Consider the following 25,491-nt stretch of genomic DNA (forward strand, 5'->3'; position numbering starts at 1 on the left):
CCCAAGCTAATACACTGAAGAGAAATAATCAGCCCAGAGGCCCTGGCTTAAACCGTGATTTCCATGACCCCAATGTCCATGACTGACTACAGTTTCTCTCAGTAATCAGTGAAAAGTACAACCATTTATGAATTAGCTGTTATTCACCAGATGCCTCATTTTATTTCCCTTTGAAATGGGTATTTTGACTGTCATATGTAAAGTAAACAAGGAAAATGAGGTTCAAAAATGTTAAGCATTGCCAGATTTGAGTGTACATGTAATTCCTAGTATTAAATCCGTGAAATGACTGCCCTGAATTGAATGACCACCCTCTCCCCTGACTGCATATGTTTTCATTTCAGCTATGTCAGATTCATTAATAGCAAAGGAGTCTTCTGAACTCCCCAGCTCCTCCCAGGATCCCCCAACAGATCATGTCTACGTGGATGTTGAGCCTCCCTCCACCACGGTACCCGACTCTGCCCAGGTTCAGCCATCCATCTTGGTCGACATCCCTGACTCATCCCCCATGCTGGAGTCTGAACACAAACCTGCCGCCCAAGAGGCACCTAAAGATGGACCAGTTAAGGTCAGACGGTCACCCCCCCTTCATACTTACAAGGCTCCCAGAAATTTGCACTGGAGGATCTAGGCACTCATCCTCCCACCAGCTGGCTGTGTGACCTCAAGCCAGCAACTTCACATTCCTGAAATCCACTTCCTCATCTGAGAGATGAGGGTACTGATATTCACCTCAGAGCATGACTGCAGGATCAGAAAGTCAATGTGTGTGAAATTAAAGTGCTAGCCAAATGTGACAGTAATGTTTAATTGAAAAGAAAGTCTTCTAAAGTCATTATCTTTGAAGGGTAATGTTTTCTTCACCCAGGACTATCACACACATATTCAGAGCCTGCTTTGTATGAGGTTACCTGGGGCCACACAGATGTGCCTTTGGATTGTGCAGAGGAGTAAGACTTCTCATCCTTAATTACCTGAGATTCCGGAAGGGAAGGTGGAATAGTACACAAAGAACCATAAAACAAGGACATGGCTAACTTTTCTAAGTCATAAATTTGAGTGCAAAATCTAAGACTATTTTAAGAGTCTTTTTAAAAGACGTGCCTGGGGGCTGGGGATTTAGCTCAGTGGCAAAAGCGCCTGCCTGGCAAGTGCAAGGTCGTGAGTTCGGTTCCTGGTACCGGAGAAAAACCAAAAAAATTTAAAAAAACAAAAAAAAAATAAAAGACGTGCCTGTTCAGTGAATAGTGAAAGTGGAAACAAAGTGTATGATAGGGTAGTAGACACTTGCCCAGGCTGACTGCATCTCATCCCTCCGGTGAGCCTTCACCAGGTTCTCACCCTTACCCCGGGCTTCTCCCGCCTCTTTATGCTGGGATTCACAGCTTGAGTGTTTGTTGACCACATGAAACTGTGAAGCCAGAGGGTCAGAGATGAGTTTCTGATATCACATCTCTGCATTGCCCTGCATGTCATAGAATGCATGGCACACAGTAGGTCTCAGGAAGATGCTGGTGAAGGTGGGCTGATGGTGCATGAAGAGCTGTGCGTAGGTAGCTGCCAACACAACAGCAGCCTTTGCCCCAGTGCTTCCTTTCTGCTTATGGGTATCATGGGGTCGCCCACCTCATCTCCTGGAGGTGTCTCTTATTTGCACCTGTTAAAGTCAGAAATGAAGCTGGAGGGGCACTGCCTACATTATGCCACAGAGTCCTCATAACAGTGCAGTAGTGGGTATTATTGTCCCTTACTGAAGAAACTGAGAATAACAAAATTTGTATTAATTGCTTTAAGATTTGTAGCCCAGATCTGTATGAAGCTAATGCCCTTTCTGCTGTACCATGTTGTGTCACAGGCTGGCACTTCCTTACTGCATGCTTACCTCCTCCACTGAGCTCTGTATTTCCCAAATACAGGACTCTGCACAATTCCTGCTCTGTCCCCACAATCTACAGTATGTCACATCTGCTGAATGAATGTTTTCTGAATGAACGAGTGAATGGGTGTTAAGTGGTTAAACTTTCATTTATTGAGCTGCTGTAGAAAGCTGCTTCCACAAAACCAGCACCTCCCAGTGAGCACCAATATGTTCTCTTCCTCAGTTAACCAGTGAAATGAGGCCTAACTAATAATTCATCCCTCATTCCTCGGTAGGATGTCAGGAAGTCTTCCCGGAGATCCACTAAAAGGAAAAAAAGGACCATAGCGGATGAATCTGCTGAAAATGTCATTGACTGGTGGTCTAAGTATTATGCTTCCCTGCAGAAAGCACAAAAGGTAGAGTGTCCCCTGCCTGTGGCAGTCAAATGACTCAGAGCACACAGCACTTTCTCCTGCCTAAATTCCACATGCGTCCTTTACATTCCTGTGTAGATAGGCTCCACTCCAATAGGGGTCTGCTAACTGCCAAGGAGTAAAAAGTCTAGGATACAAATACTGAATTATAAAAACCTATCCTCTGGCTGGAGCTGGAGCGTACACCAGCTTTGCTATAAACATAGGAGCATTGCCATCTAGCATGGCATCTGGATGATTTGCACGCCAGTGAGACTCAAAGGCACCCAGCAAGGAGATTCTTGACAGGTGACCATAAGAGACAGTGGTGTCAAGTGTATACTGAACCCCCCAGTCAGGGCCTTGGGGCTCCAGCAGGGTTTTACATGCATATGGGAAATTATCAAGGCCAAGGAAGCTCTTGGTCTTAGCAAATGGCCACAACAAGTGGGTTTCCAGGGCAAGAGCAGGGCCTCATGTTCATGGAAGAAGACAAGGACCAAATCATCAAGCTGGAGTTCACGTCAGGAAATTCAGTAAAAGTTCAGGGATTAAATTTAGTAAGATTTGCTTTCTGTGATGGTTTCTATCACTTCCTGTGAGTGTGCAGCCCTTTACCCTCTCTCTGCTGCCCTCCCCAATGCCCTGAACCAGCTCAGGATCCAACACATCAGCAGGTGAAACCATGGTGTGTTCTAATGGGATGCCTAGGAAAATGTAGGAACAGCAGAGGGAGTTTGTTTTCCTGTGACTGAGAGGCTGTCCTTAGAGAGCAAGGATGCCTGCAACTTGGGTGCACAGACACCTCTTCCCTCAGGCAGGACACCCCGCTGCACTCTGGTCCCAGGACAACTTCAATCTGGGAACTTCTTTGGGGGTGGGGGTGGTGTTTGGATAGTCTTTTAAAATGGCATCCCTGTGAGCACAGGACTTTGGGATAATTTTAGAATTATTAGCGCTCAGGATGGATAAGTTAGGCATAGAGTAGCCAATAATCTTGTCTCCCTCTTTTTCAAAGGAGAAGGAGAGCAATACTAAGGAGACAAAAGGACACCCAGGTAAGTAGCTATTCTGAGGACACTGGGACACAGGACAGGGCTATTGCAGGAAGAGAGTTAGGAAATGGAGGAGGAGAGTTAGGAAATACACATAAAATGTATTAGATCTTGACCCACGTCCCAAGTCCACCCCAGAAACAACCTCAGGAAGACGATGACACTTTAGAAAGGTTATGTAGCTAATAGAGCTCGCCTGAGCCCCAGCCTCTGAATCTAGCTCAGTGCCAGAACTGAGTCTTTGGATCACGACCTACCCTGACTGTCTGCATGTAGAAATAGCAGAGTGAAAATAGGAGCGAGCTGGAACAACAGGCCAAACCCAGCATGATAAACATTAGCAGAGGTGAGTGCAAAGATGTGGATCTGGATTCCAAAATCAGTTTCAAGGGATTGGATAGCTCAGTTTGGGAGAAGATCAAACGAAAGAAGCCTGGGGTTTGAAATGACCGTGGTCTCAATTCGAGCCAACATGGGTCAGATCCTAATGACATAGTAACACCGAGCAGCCCAGGTGTTTCAGGCAACATGGATAGAAGCAGGGAAAGTGGGCCAGGCTCCGTTCCTCAGATCACTCTAGTTAGCGTGTGTAATGCTACAGCCAGCCCCACGTCATAGACAACAGTATCTTCACCTCGCAGATGATGAAACAGAAACAAAGAGGTCAAGTGACCTGTGCACGTCACACAGCTGGAAATCCATCTCTGGCAGTTCTCCCCCAGGGCTTGTTGCTAAAAATTTACTAAATAATCTCACTAACATTATTTTGCATGAGATCCTTAAATATTTGAGTCTCATGTTGAACCTGATGAATCTCTAATTTCTAAAGACATTTGAGAGCCTATGTAACTAAATGCTTTAGAGCCCTCCAAATCCTGGGCCTATTCTTTAATAGCTGAGTAAATAACTCATCTTCTGTGTGCCCACTTACAGAGCTCTTACACATACACAACACTACAGGCCATCATCAGGTTACCTGGCCCAGTGGAATCCACAAACATTGCATTTGTATGTGAGCTCCAACCCACAAGTCACATGGCACACAGGGTATGCTCCTGCTGCACAAAGGTACTTGATTTTTTCAAGAAGGGGCATGACACATTCCAAACAAAGGGAAAGAGGGAGGTTGGCTTTGTTCCTTCTCATCTCAAATGTCATGAGAAATCTAACAATTTCCACTGAATATCCACAGAGGGCAAAGCAGATGAGGTAGTGTTAGAAATCGAAGATGGCCCAAAGAAGAAAAAAGACAAAATACTCAAGAAGAAACCCAAAGATGGTGGAGATGATGGAATCCCCAACCTGGCCATCTTAAAGGTGTGTGGACACAGGAGCTCATCCATGGATGGAATCTCACCAGTGGGGTTTTCTTGGTGCTTTGGTCAACCCTACTAATGCCTTCTTAGACTAACTTACTTTTTCTTCATTGTAATCACTGATGCACAGAAAAAAACACTTTAACAAGCATGCAAAACCAAGTCCATGTAGCTTGTTCATTTTCTGTATTCTACATTCCTCTATGAAGAAGGAACATAATTGCTTAGCTTGGATCTGGCAGGGTGACTTAGGGTGTCTTGAGTTCCCCTGGGCTCACCTCGTGGTGCTTGACATCATCATACAGATGTGCATACACTCAAAATAGCAGGAGTTTTCACTCCAATTAAAGTCAGCAGCGTTAGATCTGTCTTAACATTAGCCAGAGGGTATTAGCTAGAGGTGTATTTCTGGCAATGGAAATTTGGAGTATGAAGATTATGTATATAGATAGCCGATTTGGGTAAGTAATTAGGAAATCTGAATAAGTAATTTCATTATATTACCAAATCCCCAACTCAATTCCAAAGTGTATATATCATTACCTACTTGGAAAATTCATGCATTATAATAAAAGCAAATATCCCATCACTTTATATGTGCTAAGAATTAATGAATATCATAGATTTGAATTTTTCTAAGCACTACAGTCTATGTCTAATAACCAACAATATCCATTAACTATAAAAAGGCTTGTCACATTTATACCCATATATTTAAATAATGTTTGGGTTAGCTATATTTGTACTTGGAATTTAAAAGTTTACCAAAAGATTTTATAAAATTCATTTTTTAAAAAAAAATTTTTGTTCTAAATATAAAAGAACAAAAACATAACAACAAACACATATAATTTACAAAACAACACACAAAAAATACAATCAATATTGAACTTCAGACAAGGTGATAGGAAATTAACAATGATTGTCTGTGTATACATATATACATAATTTTCCCCTTCTTTCTTTTCTCTTTTCCCTCATCCCAGTTGTTCTTTACTTTTGAGCAGTTTCCTTTTGTTTCCCATTATCTATCGTACCTCCTAATTTTTATTCACTCTTTCAGGTTGAAATTCAGAGTAATAGTGCCCATTTACAGAGGAATACTGAGCCAGGAATACTGAGCCTGCTCAGGTTCTTTATCTTGTTAAAGATAAATTAACAGTGGCTCCATTACTTAATATTTAAATAAATTAACATTTTTCCAAGGAGTATATATAAAGGCTTGTTTGGGAGAACCTTGACATCCTTCATTAAATCAATCCTGAGCCTTCCTTTCTCTTAGCATAATATTCTGTTCTCCCTAAAGATATTTGATGGTGATCTCGAGAGTGAATTCAACAATTTTGAAGACTGGGTGAAAACCTTTGAGCTCTTCAGAGGCAAATCCACAGAAGATGACCACAGTCTGGATGGAGACCGAGTCATTGGGAAGTTTAAGGCAGGTTCCCACATGGACCCCACTACTTGGCTCACCTTGACCATAAGTGTCAGCTGTGACTCAGTTATGGTAATGGTATTGTAACACAGGATGTGTGTAAGGAAAACGCTTAATCTCTACTCAATACCTAGTTACAGTCTTTGTTGGAGGCCAGTGGAGCTCATTCTTAGAATGTACAGGGCCAGAGTCTACCCGAAAGGACCCTGAACTTTACTCTGCCATCTCCATTCCTAATACACTAAATATACAATTTATGCAACACTACCAACTGGACAACTAAACTGATCAGACAGCACAAGCCCTTCCTTTGCCTGGCTTACAATATCAGAATCACAAAGTAGCAGCTAGCATTTGCCATCCACCTATTGCTTTCAGTATGCGGCATACGCTCCCTAGTTGGAACAATGTACTTTACTACTGTAGGCCTCACAGGCTGCCTCTGGAAATAGGAATTCTGCAGTAAGGATAGGATGAGGTAAGAGGGGAGGCATGAGCATAGCACCCCACAGATAAAAGGCACATGGGATCCCATCAACCATGTTCCTCACCTAGCAGTCCTATGACAAGGATGTTAATGTTCCAACCCCCAACCCACCACCATACCAAGAAGCAGCTCAGATGCCAGCAGCTTGCACAAACTGCTCAAGAACATCCACATTTATCTGGCAAGGATAGCCCAGCCCAGGCCACACTGATACCCAAGCTGGGCTCATTTCCCTGGCACTAGGCTTTCTGTGGTTTTTGGTGGAACCTATGATTACCTCATTCCAATGGGTTTTGTTTTGTGGTTCCAGGGCTCCTTCTGCATCTACAAAAGCCCTGAGGAGTCTAACTCTGAGGACAAGGGGCAGCTGAGAATCCAGCAAGGAATTCCACCAAATCATCCCGTCCAGGTCTTGATCAGGGTGTACATTGTCGCGGTGAGCCATTCTAGTTTGTTCTTTGGGGGTTGTAATAGTGCATGGGCTGCAGAGACAGAATACCACAGATGGGGTGACTTCAGTGGCAGAAATTTGCTGCTCAACGTTTCCAGGATGTAAGTCCATGATCAAAGTGATATCAGGGTTGGCTTCTGGTAGGGTCTCTCTGGTGACTTGTAGATGGCCACCATCTTACTGTGTCCTCATCTGGTCTTTCCTCTGTGCAGATGTATGTGCATGTGTGTGCAGAGGAAGAGAGAGCTCTGGGATCTCCTACTTCCTGATAAGGGCAGAGCCCTATCAGATTAGAGCTGTACCCTGATGACCTCATTTGATTGCAATTATCTTCCTAGTGCTGCATCTCCAAGTGGAGTCACACTGGGGATTAAGCTTCATCACATGCATTGGGGGCTCACAGTTCAGTTCATAATAGATTATGAAGTTTGATCAGTAACAAGAACATTTCCTGGCTTTTCACTCAGAGAAAACAGCTCCAGGCATACAGTACTGCTCTGAGTAGTTACTCTCATTGGCAGACTACTAGTAGGGAAGGGAACCAAGTAGAGCTGAAGCAGGGAGCTCATAGCTAAAACGGTAAGATGGAAGAGGCTGTGCGGACAGGGCAGCTGCCACTGGGAGAGTCTCCCCAGGGCGGTGCCTCTGCACCATCTTCGTCAGACACTCATTGTGAATACATTTCCAAGTAAAGTATGACCTCCTGTAGGCTTCCCCTGTTCTGAAAATAAGAACACTGAACTTAAATCATGGAAATTTTTGGCCTGGTTGACAGGAACCAGAAGACCAAATACCATAAAATTGTTTTTCTCAAAGCAAGTGTATGAGCTCTCACAGTTCATGGATTTTTCACCCTCTATCCTTGGACTTGATTTTCATAATTGCGTTTGATTGTAGTAGTCTTATGTGAACTTTGCATTGCCTATGTTCTTTTCAAGAAGCATAAATGAAGCACAAAAGAAAAATGAATCACTGGAAATGTTAGGAGAGAAGTAAATGTTCTTCTGCCAGGCAGTTCTTGGGTCTTCATCAGAATATTAGTGCCATCGCTGTTGAGTGTCATAACCGTGAGCGTCAGGAGTGTTGTGATGAAAAGAGCAATGTCTCTGTTTAAAGGAAGTCAGAGTCTGGCTGGAAAGATCAGAGCACTTGTAAAGAACCTGGAAGCTCTGCGTAGTCTATATTAAACATCCACCCACAGGACATTATTCAGGAAGTTATTTGTGTCGTGGAAGATGGTTAATATGCATTCCTCAAGAAACAGACCATGTGTTCAAGTAATTTTGAGAAATAGTGCATCTAATAATTCAGTTCCCTTCTCAGCTCCTGAAATACACAAAGCTCATTTGCACATTCACCCCCAACCCTGAAAAGCCCAGAGAGCTAAGATTTTCTGGGACACAGTTGGGGGAATACAGAAATAGAGTGTGTGAATGTTAGGAAAGAGAGGGAGAGATTTCTGTGGTCTACAGAGGTCAGAGAAGTATCAGTCCCTGTTCACTTATTCATTCAGCTGTTATCTATTGCACTCCTTTGAGTGTGTGTGTGTCCAGGGCCCTCTAGACAAAGGGCAGGAATGCAGCTCAGGGTCCTCCAAAGGAGGCAGCAGTGAGGTAGTAGGGCTTGAGCTAGAGCTTGAGGACTTGAACAAAGTCAGAGGGTGGCCACACAGATTTGAGGTGTGAGAAAGTCGCAGCAGCTATGCATAATCAGTGCTTTTCACTGACCTTTTCAGTCATGGTGATTGCGTGTGGTTATCTCTTATGCTAATATGTAATTAATTAACTCTAGAATAAATTAATTTTAAAATATTTTAATTTAATAAACAAAAGAAAAGAACATTTAAAAAGATTGCTTAAAATTGCATTAAGAAATAAATTTCCTCACCTCTGTTCTTTCTTACTTATCAGGATACTTTAGGCATTATTCCACACTGGCATATATAGGTCTTCCATCTTCAGTAGCTGCACAGTGTGTTTGTGAATGAATTTATTGATTTATTCAACAAATGTTAAGAAGACCCAGTTCTACATCCCAGAGATAAAGTAATGGACAAGACAGTGTCCTCACTCTCATAGCGATTACATGCAAGTTTGAAAATACTGGAATAAACACAGGGGCAGATAAATAACCAGGTTAATGTCAGAGGTAACTGCTATGTAGAGAATGAAAATTGGTTCTACGATGAGAAGAAATAAGGGGGAAGCTATTTGAGGTCATATTTCTTCCCAGAAAAAATTACTTATAGTTTTTGGTTATTGAATAGTGTTCAAGAGAACATCCTTGAACGTACAGCTTTATAGGCTTATGCCATTTTATCTGTAGGATAAAGCCCTAAATAATGGGCTGTTTCTCATTCAGCTTTCATCACTGCTGAATTCCTCTTTCTGTTGCCATCCTTCCCCAGCCTCCCACCATGACCTTTCCTTACAAAGTATTTGCTGTTCATAGCTTGAGAATCAGCAGGTCTGGAATTGGAGTTCATGATTGGGACTAGGTCACCACGCAGCTGTCAAATGCAAGATTGATGGGGTCATAGGTTCAGACGTCGCTGGTGCTGGAAAGGGCCCATGATCTCACAGGGTCACAGACACAACATGACTTGTCCCAGATCACACAGCTACTTAGAACTAGAATTCGATTTCAACTCGGGACCTCCTGGTCCTGCATGTTCCCATTACTCTGTGTCAAACTGCTTTCTACTGAGAGGATGACACAAGACAAAGGGGAACTTCAGTGAAAATGATAATTTTATTTTGACAATAAAATGAGATGCTAAAGCAGTGGTTCTTGATCTTGGCTGCTCTAGGGAGCGTTTCAAAACCCCAAAGCTCAGAACCCATTTAATCAGAGTGTCTGCAGCCAGGACTCGGGTGTGTAGCTATGAAAGGGCCAGATCACCCTGTGTGCAGCCAGTGTGGAGTTGCCAGAAAGAAAGGGATTTTCTTCTTCTTCTTCTTCAGGCATTTAATCTCAGCCCAGCTGACCCAGATGGCAAATCGGATCCCTACATTGTGCTCAGACTTGGCAAGACAGAAATCAAAGACCGGGACAAATACATCCCCAAACAGCTGAATCCAGTATTTGGAAGGTCAGTGGCCATCCTAGTTGTGTTATGTTGTGGTTGCTGCATTGCTGCTGTGTTTCTTGGAGGGTTGTAGGGTGTGTGTGTGTGTGTGTGTGTGTGTGTGTGTGTGATAAGATGGGAGAGTCTTGGGTAAATTCATGATGGGAGGTTAAATTCTGACTTCTGTCCTTAATAACAGCCAATAAAATCATATTCATGGAGAAAGAGAATTTTTTCTATCGTCCCCTCAGTAATTTGATGGGACTTAGTGATCTTCATATACACAGTGTTCTAGTAACCACTTCCTAGATCTTAAATTTGAGGCACCTTCAAAGATTGTCAGATTTTACATCTGGCTTTTGGGCAAAAAGCAGACTTCCTTGTTATAAACAGGGTAACCAAAATCCTGTGAAGTGTACAAAGCTCATAGTTCAAAGGGAAGGGGCCAGATGTTTGTTTTTTTGTTTTCTACAGGAGAGATTTTCTCAGCAAATCATTCTGTTATGTATTTAAGGTGACCTCTGAGATCAAAAAGTTGAACTACCTCCCCCAATTATTTTGTTTGCCTGGAAAGTGTTAAAAATCCACTGTATTTGTGCATGTTTAGGTGGACCCTACCACTCTCGTTGATGTAGTGGTCAGACAGTAATGTTCCCTACCTGAGTTTGCACACCGGGCTGCTGCTGACTTTGAAATCAAAGCAGCTTGGGTTTCCCTCTGATACGTACAAGATGTGTTACCTCATGCTGATGACTTCATCTCTCTGGTCCTAGTTTTTCTCATCTGTAAGGTAACACAGACTGACTCTTGACTCTGTCTTTTGGAGGAATATGTGAAGAATGTAGCCTGCTATGTTAGCGCCCAGTCCACATGCAAACCACAGCAGCAACCTTTCCTTTGTCCTTGGGAATTGTAGCAACAGACATATCTTGTGTATATTTAAATTCTGTCTTTTCCTGAATAACAAGGAGCACAGGATGAAATCTCTATCAGTGTCACTGAAATCTATTTACTCATTTGTAATCATTTTGGACCCTCTGACATTTGATCAGCATTAGCCTCTTAGATTTTATTGCTCCTGGGAAATGAGGCAATAAACTATCTTGCCTATCCAGACTAATGTGAGTGATTAAAACGACACTGCCAGGAAAACAGCCTTTCTCCCCTGAGCCAGAGGTGACCTTTATCACTACCTGCCACTAATGAAACCAAGTGCTTCATTTTGCCAAGTGCCTGGTGTAACTTTCTACTACCTTCACTTGTCGCAATGCCACAAATTAGACTGATTTTATTACCCCCAATATGGCCACAGAATATGTTTTTTTCCTGTCTTTGGCCTTGCAGGGCTTCTCCCAGAACTTCTCCAGGTTTGGATGTTTTGTTGGATATATATTTAATTGTTGCTCAGAGACAAATTGCCAGCTCAGTTCCAGAGTGTTCCTGCAGGGAGAGCAGCGGGCTCTGACCTTGGCTCTAAAGACCCTATTTATGGCCTTACTGCTGCAGTATTCATGCAAGGAAACTTCAACCTCTATCCTAGTGTCCTGGTGCCTTGCCCTGCCTTGCTTTCTCCGTCGTAACCTTTGCCACAGGTTGATACTTGCAAGTGTTTATTGGCCAACTCTCGCTCCACAGCAGGAGGCTAGAGCTGTTTGCAGGACCTTGGTCTCATCTGGTCAGTGCCACATCCCAGCACCCAGGACAGGCTTGGCACGCAGAAAGTGCTCAATAATTATCTATGCAATGAATGTGTGAGTGAATGAATGAACGAATATGTGCCCGGACAAAACCCCAAGCCCTTGCCAGTGGGATTGGATGGGGCTGTGTCACTTTGCATAACCTGAGGTTGTCTATGTCCACAAGATTCGGCCATTGCTTACAGTTCCTGTGGTTTCCCAAATGTCCTCTGTCTTCTCCCTTGCCTTGAGAGTCAACATGAATAAAATAATGAGACCCATGGGGGTGGGCTATGGGTTACTAAGACAGCTCTGCAGCTCCTCTGACTCATTCACTTCTGTAGGCCTTTATCCTTGCAGTGACCCCAGCCTGGGACCCTGGCTTACCTGCAGGACTCCATTGGTTCTTCACCATTGTTAAGAATTCACCTTATGTCTGACTCACTGCCAGTCTATACGTTCTAAGTCTTCTATAGAGTGTAGCAAATCCTGCACAAACATTGGGCCAGTACCTGTACCTTTTGAGGTATTGTGGTGGGAGAGAGATGGGTGTTCTAGGAAGCAGGCCATGCGAAGTCCAGAGTGGAGAGGGGATGTGACGTTGCTGGAACTATGAGCAGCATCCAGGATTCTACCATAGGGCGACTGTGGACTGCATGGGTTTGCGCACACACACACACACACACACACACACACACACACACACACACCACACCACACCATAGTTTTGTAGTGCTGCCATAGCCTTCAGCTGGTTGGCTTAGAACAACAGAAATGTATTCTCCTGCAGTTCTAGAGGCTAGGAGTCTGAAATCAGCATGTCAGCAGTATGAGCTCCATTTTAAATTAAGTTTATGTACATTTTTAAGTATACATATCATTCTATTCATTACAGGGATATAACTTGATTCTTTTTTCTCCATTCTCCTACCCTCTCTTCAACCCTTCCTCCCCTCCCTATTTACAAAAGCTTTGTTTCCATTTTTCTTTCTTTTCTCATCATTTTTTTCTTTTCCCTTCCTTCCCTTCCTCCTCCCCTCTCCCTAGTTCCCCTTCCCCTTTGGACATTTTCTTCCTATTTCACAATATCTATTATACATTTTGGTCCTTATTCACACCTTCAGTTTTAGCAGTGGGAGCTCCTTCTGAGAGCTGTGAAGGAGAATGTCATGACTTATATCTAGATGTCCCCCCAGTGCCTCATGTGATCATAAGTGGGGCTCCTTGGAGGTGGCTGTACCTAGGGCAGGTAATGCTGGGATCAAAGATATAATGCTAGAATGGATTAATGATGCCACCCTAAGAGCAGGCAGCCTTTGTAGGATACAGGGGACAGAGACAGCATCACCGCTGGTCACTTGCTGCTAGGGCACATCCTCATTTCTGCTTGCTCACCTCTATAGAAGCACCATTTCCAACTAAAGTCACATTTCTGTGGTGCCAGATATTAGATTTAAACATACCATTTAAGGGAGACCCAGTTCCAATCCTAGCCATAGCTGTGCATTGCTTTTGCTCTTCATAATAAGATCATTGTTTTACTCCTAAAGCCTTTAGGGTGACTGAATGAAGCCTACCCAAATTGTCAAGGGCATCTTTTTTACTTGAAGTCAATTAATCGTAGATGTTAATCACGTCTACAAAATACCTTCACACGTATTTCAAAATACCTCATTAGTGTTTGAATAACTGTGGACTATTGTCCAGCCAAGTTGACACATTATATTGACCATCATACTGAGTATTGCTTTCTCCCATCAGATAGTCATTTGGTGGCAGACTGTGTGTCAAGCACCAGAGAAGGACCAAGGGGACATGGCCCTGTTCCCTTGGGAGCAATGCTTTCATGCAGGAAGCAAGCACTAACCAAAACGTCAGACACATATTAAACCTCTTGTGTGCAAAACGCTGTAAAGGAAAGGTGCATGGGCCTTGGAGACTGTATAACTAGGGAACTTGAGCTGCTCAAGTTTGGGTCAGATGATCAGATTAGAAGCTGTACAGATCTGGAGCTGGGAGAACTCTTACCTTCACTCAAGCCCCAGCTAAAGAGCTTCCATTTTACTCCCTTACTCTTCCCTTCTAGACAGGTGTACGCACATCTTCCCCTTGATGCTAAGTAAGCCCTGCTATCTTGTTTAGTCACTTTCTTGTCTGCCTTATGTACTTGGAAACTATTCTGCTTATCTTAAAATTTAGAAAATAGTAGATGTAGGCTGGGGATATAGCCTAGTGGTATAAGCGCCTGCATGGCAAGCTCAAGGTCCTGAGTTCGATTCCTGGTACAAACACAAACAAAAACAAACAAACAAAAAAACCCAAACAAATAGAAAATAGTGGATGTATAATAAATGTCAAATTAACAAATGGCTAAGCTAAAGAATAAGTGAAGGGACAAAGGAATAGCACATCTTTCCTCCAAAGTGCAGAGGCTCTGCTTTCACTGTCTGTTTCTGCTCATTTCTTGATTCTTTTTCTTTTCTCAAGTTAACATTGCATCTAATGATGTATGGGATTGACCCACAAGCTGATATGCATCTAATTTGTCCTTTGGTAACTCTTTAATGACAGCTCCAGTTAAAACTGAGGCAAGGTTCACCTGGGAGCACAGGTGGGAGAAGTGGACTGAAGCAATCAAGTCCTCTGTCTAGTTGACAAGGCAGTAAAGAACTTACTGAGTCCTTCTACAGTGACAGCTGTGATGATGGAAATCCCAAGGATAGATGCTGGAGGCTTCCTTGTAAGATCTCCAGGAATATCAATTAAGCGTAGAATCCAAATCTTAGAACCCAGGGAGGTCACACTGTGCCTGATAGAAGACACGTGGAGGAAACGTCGTTTCCTCCCGTGCAAACACACCCTTGGCCTGCTAGAGCCACCTCCATCAGTTACAGATCTGCAGCCGTGGAGCATCTCTGCTTTTGCTCTCTGGGGAGGGCAACGTGGCTCCTACACAGACTGGCACCCCAGGCCTGTGATTGCAGTCCACCCTGGAGAGCAAGAGTGAGGGCTAAGTGAACCTGACCATGAGGACAATAGCCCAGAAAGATCTACGGACATGCAGGGAAAAAGGGCTTACCTTCTCCTTCCTCCTTTCTATCCTTTGAGTCCAGCCCATCCTGTCTCAAAGAGAACATCGGGTAGAATACCTGGAGAGACACTGGGGTGTCTTTGCCTTTATTTTTAGGAAGACATTTTCCTGGCAGTGTTTCAAGGTTTCACTCAAGCATCTGCGGTAATGCAGAAACTCAGGAGAGTGAAAAATCCATTGTACCACCAATCACTATACAGGAAGATTTATTTACCTCCATTACATAAGGAACCTGAAAGAGTGTTTAAAAAAAAAACAAAAAAACAAAAAAAAACTTCCTGGAAGTTTCACAACTAGGAAGTTGAAAATCATTCTTTTCTGAGGCCATAATCCCTAGCTGAAGCCTACAAGTCAGGGCCCATAAAAGGGGAGTGTACTGGCTAATAGAAACTGACAAATGAATCGGAAGTTGATTGCACCTCAGTGAGAAATTAAATAAACAAATCTTAACTGAATTGCTGAGTTGGGGGATTTGTATGAACAGTAGGTGAACCAAAGGCAAAGCTAGGGGAAATTCCCTGTATTGTTAAACATTGTTGACTCTTGAACCCTTTGCCTGGACTGCAGATCATTTGAGATCCAAGCCACATTCCCAAAAGAGTCCCTGCTCACTGTCTTGATCTACGACCATGACATGATTGGGACAGATGACCTCATTGGTGAGACCAAGATTGATCTGGAGAATCGTTTCTACAGCAAACACCGAGCTAACTGTGGCCTGCAGAGCCAGTATGAAATGTAAGTTCTTTTTCCCGTGGAGACAGTGTGGGTGTTCTAAGGCCATAACTCTGGACTCTGCACCCTATAGTCCATCTCTAAGGAGGCCAGATCAGGCTCCATTTTAACCTCTCAGATGGGGTCCGTACCTAAGAGGCGATGTGTGGTCCTCGAGGCTGGGAAAGCAGCTTTGATTTAGAATTAAAGAAGGTTCTCCAGAGTCAAATCATGATGTGCTTGCTCAATCAGCTGTGCTTGGTGGTCATCATTCCCAGATGGGGAATGATGCTAGGAATAATGATGAATATAATTTACATGCTGAATTCTGTAACTAATGCTCCGAGCGCTTATGGTATCTCAGTTACTGTTCTGAGAGCCTCACCTCAGTATCTCATTCAGTTCTCTCAACAGCCCTTTGAGGTGTTGGCCACATTTCACAATAAAGGAAGAATACGTCCAACTTTTACTCTTCGTGAAGATTTTGTATTCTACTCTATTTAAAATGTAGACTACCAGCTTTGTTTGTTTAAAAGTGTGTTGTAGCTGATGTGTTAAAAAATACTTATATATTTCAACTAGGAAATATAACATTAACTGACATTCCATGGTGTAATTGTAAAAATGTTTTCCTGAATATAAAATAATACATATGCATTGTAGGCAATTTAGGAAATGTAAGTACAAATTATTCTACCCTGAAATAATTTGCTAAGTGCTTTTGCATATTTTCTTTTAGTAGTTTTTCTATACTGCTTTCCTCTGCATGCTATCCACTGACGCTTGTAACCTGCTTGCTGTATTTACCTTTATATATATATATATATTTTTTTTTTTTTTTTTGGTTTTTTTCCAGTACAGGAATTGAACTCATGACCTTGCACTTGCCAGGCAGGTGCTGTGCTGCTGAACTAAATCCCCAGGCCCTTAGCTTTATATTTTAAGTACTTTGAATTGTTATTTAATATTCTTAATAATCATTAACTTGATAGCTTTATAGTATTCCATCATACAAATTTATTATGAAATAGCATGCTAATTTGCTTTCCTAAACCATAGATCATTTATATTTGTTTTTTATTACTCTATAAATATTGCTGCCATGGCATTCTCATAATAAGACATTGCATATCTCTGATAAATACAGTGGTACCTCAGTTCATGAACTCAGTTTTCTCCCTGACTTTGGAGGCAAACCAAACTGGATGAGAACTGAATCAAATTTCCCGTAAGGTCAGCATTGAACCTAACCACTGAATTTGATTTGGTTCTTGTCCAACTCAGTTTACAACCAGAATCGTGAAAAAAATGAAGTTCATGAACCAAGGTAATACTGTTCCTTGGTACCACATTCACATACCACATTCATCCATCAATGTGGATTATTCCATTAAAGAAAATGCACATTTTAAAGGCTTTAAATATATCTGTGTCCAAAATGTCCAAATGGTCCTCCAGAAAGGTCAAGTAGATTCACACTTTTTTGTACTGGGTATTGAACTTGGGGCCCTCACACTGAGCTACACCCTCAGCACCTTTTGAAATTTTGAAACAGGGATCTTACTAAGTCTCTAAGATGCCCAGGCTGGGCTTAGACTTGTGATCCTCCTGCCTTAACCTTCCAGAGTGCTGAGATTAGAGTTATGCACCCCCATGCCTGGCTCAATTCACACTCCCAGTACTTAAGGCATAATGCCAATTTTGTCATAAAGGTGCATTATCAAGTGTGTGAAAGCCTGACAAGTCTTTGACTTTACAAGGGTATACATTTTTATGTATTTTGAAGGTTTTTTGGGGGGAGGGGGCAAATACTGCCTGAAGCTACAGGAACCATGAAATTCTTCAAGATGTTCATTAATTGTCATGTATTCAGATGGTATGCAAATTGCTTGACAATTACCCACAAATCTCTCAAACAAGGAGTGGATAGCAGCCATATCATCAGTTCTTTTGTTTGTTTGTTTGTTTGTGAGTGGTTTTATCATCAAACCTTAGGCAATTTTGAAGGAAACCAAATCTCCTCAGTTGTATTGTTATTTTCCAAACCTCAAGCCCTCACCTATTGCTTTTCCGTAAGTCTTTTATATTCCTGTGATTACCCTGAGAAAGCCCTACTAAGTACAGCAGACTTATGAATGCTTTCAATTCAGGTAGTGAAGTGTCATAGGAAATACATTTTTGAGTATGGTTGATACAGAGTGTTTTACTCAACTTTCAGCATGTATGTATTTTACATCTTATAGTATTTCACAACATCTTGTAGCATTTCATCTGTTACAAATAATTTGCAACATTGAATGGCAGTGCTAGCATTACATCCAATAGGTTTTAGCCATGCCAAGATTCCTTACTATATCTTTGAACCTAGTTCTAACATTGGATCATTCCATTTAGTTGTGCAACAATTTTGTACCAGTTCAACTCAAATGTATACTCACATTACTGTTTTCTTTGTCATCTGACTGAAAGAGGTCTGCATTCCCTGTGTCTGTATGAGTTGATTCCTGCTTCATTTCACTGTCATAGGAACTTTGGCTCACAAGGCCAACATCAAAGTTGTAATCACCTTCATCATCCTTGCATGAGTAATCTTATGATTCACTTTGACCTCCTCCAAAATTTGCAAAACTGGCTTTTCATATGCCATTGTACTGAATTGGAATACTTCTACCAGAAAAATCGAAAGAAAACTTTAAAAAATCCTAAATGTACAGAAATTTAGCAATGAGCATTTCATGGGTAAAACTCACCAGTTGCTGTTTTGGAGCACCTGTACACACCTTTCCATTTGTCTGCCCAGTGGGTAAATGCACAGATGGGTGTGTGCTTTCCCCAGACACTGCTACTGTGAGTCACACCCACATTCCATTATGGTAAAATACATGTGTACATAACAGAAGAATGGTGTGGGTGTATTTTACCCCCTGTGATGCTCAGGTAGACATACACAAAACCTGTTAGATGGAACATTATATGGATAAATATTCTGGTTTGATACCTCTTTCCATGTGCATACACCTTGTCATTCATTGCATCAAGTGGGTAAACAACAGCTGCTCCCTGTGTCCTCCAGGTGCAGCTGCTATTATGCTAAAGTACAAATTTACAGTAGAAAAGTATGGGATGGGTTGTTGTTACCCAAGGTAAAGCCCTACAGGTATAACAGAGTCAAGAGCTTATTTCCTCCTTGGCAAGATTTTCAGACATTCTCTCTGTCTGGTCTGCTCTTCCCTGAACCTACATAGAAAGTTTAGTGAATTCATAAGTCCCTTGAAGTATTTATGTGGCTCTCAAGTAGCTAGGGGGGCTCTGTTTAGGTTGATCAGCGATTCTTACCCCAAAATCAGGGAAGGTGGCCCGAGTCAGATGTGGCACAAGCTTTGGCTAGAGTGTTTCCTCCCAGTGGATCTGCCTGGGACCAGACAGATGAGTTGGAGGAGATAAAACCTTTTTTCACTAAAAAACAATTTTATGTAAGATAAGAGCTTTTGCTTCTGGCAAGGCCTGTGTGTATCTCTGAGCTGAAGCTGATGTGGGTGACCTTTTCAGGATCCTCAGATCTCTGACATAATGTAGGAAACTACCACCTACCACCATTTTATGGGCATGTTTTGACTTATTTAGGGGCTTGAACAAGCTGAATCCTGATGAACTCTCACCGCAGTGAGCGGAAACATCCAATCTTATCCTTGTTGTGGCCCTTGAAAAACATGGCATTGCAAATTGATAATTTTTAACTAAACACCTATTTTTAAGGGAAAAAGAATTGGGAAAATGTAGAAACTCACCACTAGGAAAATCATTGCTTACAGAAAAAACATCTCAAGACCATCTGCCTCTAGCCCAAGTCTCTAATAATTTTTTGTGGGAGAAGAGAAGTGAAGAAAGACGCAGAGAAACTGAGAGGATTGGCAACATTTTCCTCCTAGAATTAGTAGCCAAATGGCTCTTCTATTCAGGACATAGCAAAAAGTAAACAGTAATTACCTGCCAGTAATTTTACACAGAAAGAAAGCAGATGGGTGAGTTCCAAAGGCACTAGGGAGGGAAAGAGGAGCAACCACTTTAGGTACAAGCCTTTCTTTTGGGGTGATGAAAACTTTTTAGAACTAGATAGAGGCAGTGATTGCACATCATTGTGAACATCCTAAATGCCACTGAACTAGGCAACTTTAAAATGATTAATTTTTATGTGAATTTCACTTCAAATGATTTTTAAAGAAAGGTACTTTACTTTAAAAAATTAAAACTATCTGCAAAAGATTTTCATGTTAAGGTACTCACAAGTCCTGTCTTACATGAACATATACAAATGTGTTTGACCAGAAAGGAGAAAAAACAAAATCACTAACCGTAAATATGTAGGATGGCGAGTGAATCTGCAGAAAACTGCACAGGTCACACTGGGGCTGCCTGTTTAATGGGGATCTCAAAGTGTGTTTTCTAGGGGAAATCAGGCCTCACCCATCCACGCTTTCTTCACTTTTCAGAGAAGGATACAATGCCTGGAGGGACACATCCAAACCCACTGAAATTCTCACCAAGCTCTGTAAAGACAATAGGCTGGATGGGCCCTACTTTCGCCCTGGGAAAATACAAATAGGACGCAAAGTCTATTCCGGAAAAACTGTCTTCACTGAAGAGGATACTGGTAACTTCCTGCAAAATGTTCTGCTGATGTTGCTCTTCTATTGAAAGGCCTGGTGCTGGTGGTATCTATGGCTAGTGGAGGTGGCATCTAATTACAAAAGTAATGCATGCTCACAGGAGAGAATAAGGAAAAGCAAGCAGGATGATGAAAATCATTTATAGCCGTGCTGTATGCTGGTATATTTCCTTGTAGTGTGTGTGTCCTGCTTTTTCTATATCCAATACATTATGAGGATTTTCCTTGACTTTTTTGAAATGTTAATAGATAACATTCCATTTTATGGTTGTGCCACTTAATTATATTCTGTTCAATTTCTTGCTAGGGCTATCTGATTTCCAGCACCTCAGACTGTGGTGATAGAAAATAGCTCTGTCTCTCCACAAACATACCCTTTCTGGTGCCTGGAATCCATCCTATGACTGATGGACTCTTCAGGAATCTGATTTAGGGGTAAATGGAGCCCCTATTCCAGAGGCCTTACTGCTCTCTCAGTCTTCTTACCAACTCACTTCATTTCCCCCATCTTTAAAGCTCTGATCTCTTCCTCTTTCCCATCACTTTTTCCATCTCCTTTTTCTCTTCTGTCTTTTTTCTCCCCCTGTATCTCAGTACTTTTTAAAGAAACCTCTAAGGGAAGTATTTGAACATGCATCTGGCAGCCCTCTCTGTCTCTTTGCAGGTAGACACATCTGATAAGTCTCGGTTTTTGTTTTTCCATTTGCAGATGAGACAGTGGAGTCTTATGAGCACTTGGCCCTCAAGGTCTTACACTCTTGGGAAGATGTCCCAGAGGTCGGATGTAGGCTGGTTCCTGAGCACATAGAAACTCGGCCACTGTACCACAAGGATAAGCCAGGAATGGAACAGGTAGTAGGCAAGATGGGTCTGGGGAATGTACATCCCCAATAAATGTGGCTTTGTCCCTAAATGTTAATCTCATGTGCCCTTCTGTAATGATTTTTTTATTTAAAGACAATTTTGATCGTTTCCTTCAAGGATATTTAGCAATGGCTGAAAATGTTTTAGTTGGTAGAAGAGGGTAGGGGAGCTACTGGCATCTGGTGGGTAAAGGACAGAAACGCTGCTAAATTAAACATCTCGTGATGTGCAGGACTGTCTCCTACTCATAAGAACAAAGTTGTCTGGTGCAAAATATCAATCATGCTGAAGTTGGGAAATCTTGTCCTGAGGTCAGTGTTGGACTTAGTACTTTTTCCTTTTTGATTTGAATTATAAAACTATTTGGTAAGTCCTGAAATTTAAGAAACTTAAATATCTATATGATGTACCAAAAACCTTGTCTAAAATCTATCTATAACTACAGGGAGAGAGACACACACACAGAGAGAGAGAGAGAGAGAGAGAGAAAGAGAGAGAGAAGAGAGATAAAGAGAGAGGGAGGAGAGAGGGGAGAGAGAAAGAGGAGAGAGAGAAAAGAAAGAAAGAGAGGAGAGTGAGAGAGGAGAGAGAGAGAGGAGAGGGGAGTTCCTAGAGAAGCAATAGATCGTGGTTTATCTTGAAGAACTGGCAAGAATCTGTGTGGAGAAAGATAACTAGAGCTCAGTTAAGAATCAGGAGGGAAAGAAGACAAGCTGTGTCAAGAGACTTCCGTATGCTTGACCCGTCTCACCTCGTCGGGATGACCATGGAATTGTTCAGCCACACTGAGGCCATTTTGAGTGTGAGCAAGGTCTTGGTTAATAATGAATGGTGAGGCACAGGAGACACATACCATGATTTTCTTAGAGCTACAGGGGCACATGGGTCACCTTACTCTGTTCCTTAATCCAGCCTCTGAATGGGGTGGTGTCGATGTTCATTTTTAAGATTAGGAAATTGAGATCCAGACAGTTTGGTAACTCACTCAAAGTTAGCCACCTGGGAAGCTGCAGAACTGGGGTTTGATCCAGGCAGTTTGAGTCCCATGCTGGTGCTCAGGCCCAAACCCCAGGTGGCTCCTGTCTCGGCTCTGGACTCATTCACATAACCTGGGAAAAGCACGGAAGATGATGATACTGGGCCGGGAATACCTTCCCTGCGCCCAGCGGTGCTGCGGGAGACCGAGCATTGGCGAGTGTGAGGGAGCACTTGAGAGAATCAACCATGATCAGCTGGAGAACTTACGACTGCTTCCAAAGATTTCTACCAGAGACTTGAGGTCTTTGATTATTGGGACCCCTCATCTTTCCTGTTAGATATGGCTTTTTGGTTAAGGGTGAATGCTATGTACCTTTAGAGAATAAACCACCACTTTTGCACGGTGCTCTGTAAGCTGGCTTTTCCTTCCCAAATGCTAAACCTTTGCTTACAATGCTTGTCTTCTGAAAACTCTGCCCCCAGCCGCTTTTTCTAGCCAAAGCTCCTCTAACCCTAGTCCTGCACTTCCTTCATGCTCCAGTGGGAATCTATATCTTTTTGTAACATCTCCCTGGGCCGTCACAGCCCACATTAATCATTCACTTTCTTGTCTGAGCTGATGTGTGCTTAAAATCTACAACAGAGATGAGCAGGAGGTCCACCCCCTCCTCCCCATGTGGCTATTAAGTCTCTTGCAACAGGCTGAAGTTGAAGGCACTGGGTGAGAAGCCCTTTTCTTCCACTAGTTGGCCCAGAACTTCAGAGACTTCCTTTGCCCTCTCTAAGGCTTAATTTCTTTACGTGTCAAGTGGATGTGTGGTTGGGGTGAGTGCTAACAGAAATAATGGGTGCTAAGGTACGCTGGAAACAGTGAAGCAGGATACTTCCAGCTGATAACATCAGTATCTTTTTTAGTCCTTGGCAATTTGTAGAAGGAGCAGGGCTTCTGGAGATAACAGACAAGGGTTGAATCCAGACTCTGCCACATTTTGTCTGGGTAACCATGGCAGGCACGATATCTAGTAAAGAGAACCTTTTAAAACCATGAGTAGTCATTTATCCATGCCCTAGCCTCTCCCAAAGCTAAAAGAGATCCTCTCCTCTCCATAAGGGCCGACTTCAGATGTGGGTGGACATGTTTCCCAAGGACATGCCTCAGCCAGGACCTCCTGTTGACATTTCGCCGAGGAAACCCAAAGGGTAAGTGGACATCACCTTGCCTCGAAGTGCAGAGGCCGTGGTAGCAGATTAGATTGTATCGTTTCATCTGGGGTCTGATAGGTCATGTGATAATCAAACCTCACTTTCCACCTGGCCAGTTACAGCAGCAGCTGGGTCATAGAAGTGGTAGTGGTTGAAGTGGTGGCTTCTGAGCTTGAACTTCTTTTCTGAAAAATGCTTAGTAATAGAAGGATCTACTCAGAGTAATTCGCATGCTTGGTGAGTCTGAGATTTCTGCTGGGATACTCGGTTCTGATGCAGCCGAGATCTTGAGTGTTGATATTTATGAACTCGACAAATGTGAGGAGAACCAAAAGCAACACATTCTGACTCCACTTTTAAAGTCCTCATCCTAAGGCTGCCTTCCTGCTCCCCAGGTATGAACTGAGGGTGACCATCTGGAACACAGAAGATGTTATTTTAGAGGATGAGAATATCTTCACAGGCCAAAAATCAAGTGATATTTATGTTAAAGGGTAAGGTCATCAACAAACTCCATCCTTGCATGCCTTCCCCTCCTCAGATTTTTAATTTACATCCAAATCTATACCCCAGGGAAGATGCTGCACCCACAACCCATGCGGGCAATCCACCTTCCTTTGCTAGATGAGGCCTCCGTTTTTGTCAAATGTTTCTTTTTTCTGCCATTTTGCTGAGAGTTATCTTGTGAAAATATTTTTAGTGAATAAATATTACTATATAAACATCTTTCACTTAAATAAATGTTAGACACTTGAAATTCTTTCTTTTCTCTCTCTCATTCTAATCTTTAAAGAATGTCTATATTGAAAAAAATAAAATGATGTGATACTATTAATGAAAGACTAACCTGTTTAGCAGATTATATGACTAACGCAAAAGTTAAAATTTAGACTTTCCCACTTGCTAATGCTAATGCTATTGAGTGAAAAAAAAAAAAAAAGATACCAACCGAATCCAGGAAACGAAGCGTTTGCTATCTCTGTCTTACATCTTGGCCCTGCTTTCTTTAGCCTCTGGTCAGGGAGGTGGATGACAGAAGTCAGAAGAAACAGTGATTTAAATCTGTATTTTCCACTAAAGCTCATGGCTGAAGTACTAAACTCACACCAGCCTCCCGGTGCTATCTCTTTGCATTTCCCAAGCAAGAAACAGCCTGTGTTCAGAATGCACGTTGCTGATACAGTTGGCAGTCCAAGCATGTGCAGTCACTCAAAATTCTCATTTTTCAGGATAAGAATGGAGGAATGACTTAGGTTATTACAAAGAAGTATCAGTAGAAGCAGTGTGGCCCAAAATAGATAATGTTTTAAAAGCAGAGTTAAGATCCTCTGAAATTGCTTTCTGATCACTAGTTCAAGAAAGATTAATGTGTCCTGAAAATACATATTTTATCACAGCTCACAATATGGTAGGGTTCTGGAAGAGTTCAGGCTGAGGCTTCCAGAACTCTGGCCCATTAAAATGCAGGCAAAGTGATGTTTGTATTCATTCCCTCCATTTTCTCCCTACCTGCTCGCTGCTCACCTAACTCCAGTCTGGCTTCCTTCCCAAGCTTCTACAAAGCAAGTCTCACCAAAGCACGCTGTCTGTGTTGCTAGATCTGACGGACTTGTTTGGGTTTTATTGTTTTAATTAGTCTTCATCTTAAGGCCCTCCTAGGAGCACTTGACATAGCTGAATATTTTTTGAAATGCCTTCTTGCCTTACCCTCTGTAGCAACACACTCTCCAGTTTTCCTCCTTCTCTGCTGGTCATTTGTCAGTGATTTGAAAGTTCATTTCCCCCCTATGTAGCAGTTAAATGGCCCTTGGCACTGTTCTAGGCCCTTTTCATATCTAACACCATTTTATCTTTGTCATTGTCATGTTTCATTAGCTACATAATTGGGTCCATAGCCTGGGTGTTGCCACTCCTTTATGAAGAGAGGGTGGGTCTTCACTCTGCCCTGGGGAGGAGCGATGTCTGCTTTCAGAAAGCAAATGGTTTAGATTATCAATTAGCTTGGATAAAGGTACTCATTTTCTGAATTTACTAATTTACCATGGATAAAGTACCAGGAAAGCATATATTAAATGTAGCTTGCCTGATTCTGGACATGGGGGTGGAAAACCAGATAATACTAAGAAGAAAGAATATTGTAGGCAATTTGGAATACTTGAAGCACTTTATAGGTATTACTCATGTAATTCCTTTGAACAACCCCCTGAGTCA

General features: G+C 42.3%; 1 protein-coding gene across 6 annotated transcripts in view; it reads left to right on the forward strand.

The window, feature by feature from the left end:
• Window positions 1-25,491, forward strand: part of Fer1l6 (fer-1-like family member 6) — a 148,651-nt gene that overhangs the window by 106,815 nt on the left and 16,345 nt on the right. For all 6 annotated transcript variants that reach the window (XM_013507932.1, XM_013507931.1, XM_013507936.1 and 3 more), the window contains 12 exons: window positions 345-571; window positions 2,158-2,280; window positions 3,296-3,335; window positions 4,525-4,649; window positions 5,955-6,086; window positions 6,881-7,006; window positions 9,985-10,112; window positions 15,423-15,593; window positions 20,060-20,220; window positions 20,945-21,087; window positions 23,189-23,277; window positions 23,676-23,774. In XM_013507932.1, the coding sequence (XP_013363386.1) occupies window positions 345-571; window positions 2,158-2,280; window positions 3,296-3,335; window positions 4,525-4,649; window positions 5,955-6,086; window positions 6,881-7,006; window positions 9,985-10,112; window positions 15,423-15,593; window positions 20,060-20,220; window positions 20,945-21,087; window positions 23,189-23,277; window positions 23,676-23,774 (1,564 nt within the window). The remainder of the gene's footprint in view (window positions 1-344; window positions 572-2,157; window positions 2,281-3,295; window positions 3,336-4,524; window positions 4,650-5,954; window positions 6,087-6,880; window positions 7,007-9,984; window positions 10,113-15,422; window positions 15,594-20,059; window positions 20,221-20,944; window positions 21,088-23,188; window positions 23,278-23,675; window positions 23,775-25,491) is intronic.

This window comes from Chinchilla lanigera, unplaced genomic scaffold (assembly GCF_000276665.1).
Source record: "Chinchilla lanigera isolate Chin_1 unplaced genomic scaffold, ChiLan1.0 scaffold00139, whole genome shotgun sequence".
In the NCBI taxonomy this organism is placed as follows: domain Eukaryota; kingdom Metazoa; phylum Chordata; class Mammalia; order Rodentia; family Chinchillidae; genus Chinchilla; species Chinchilla lanigera.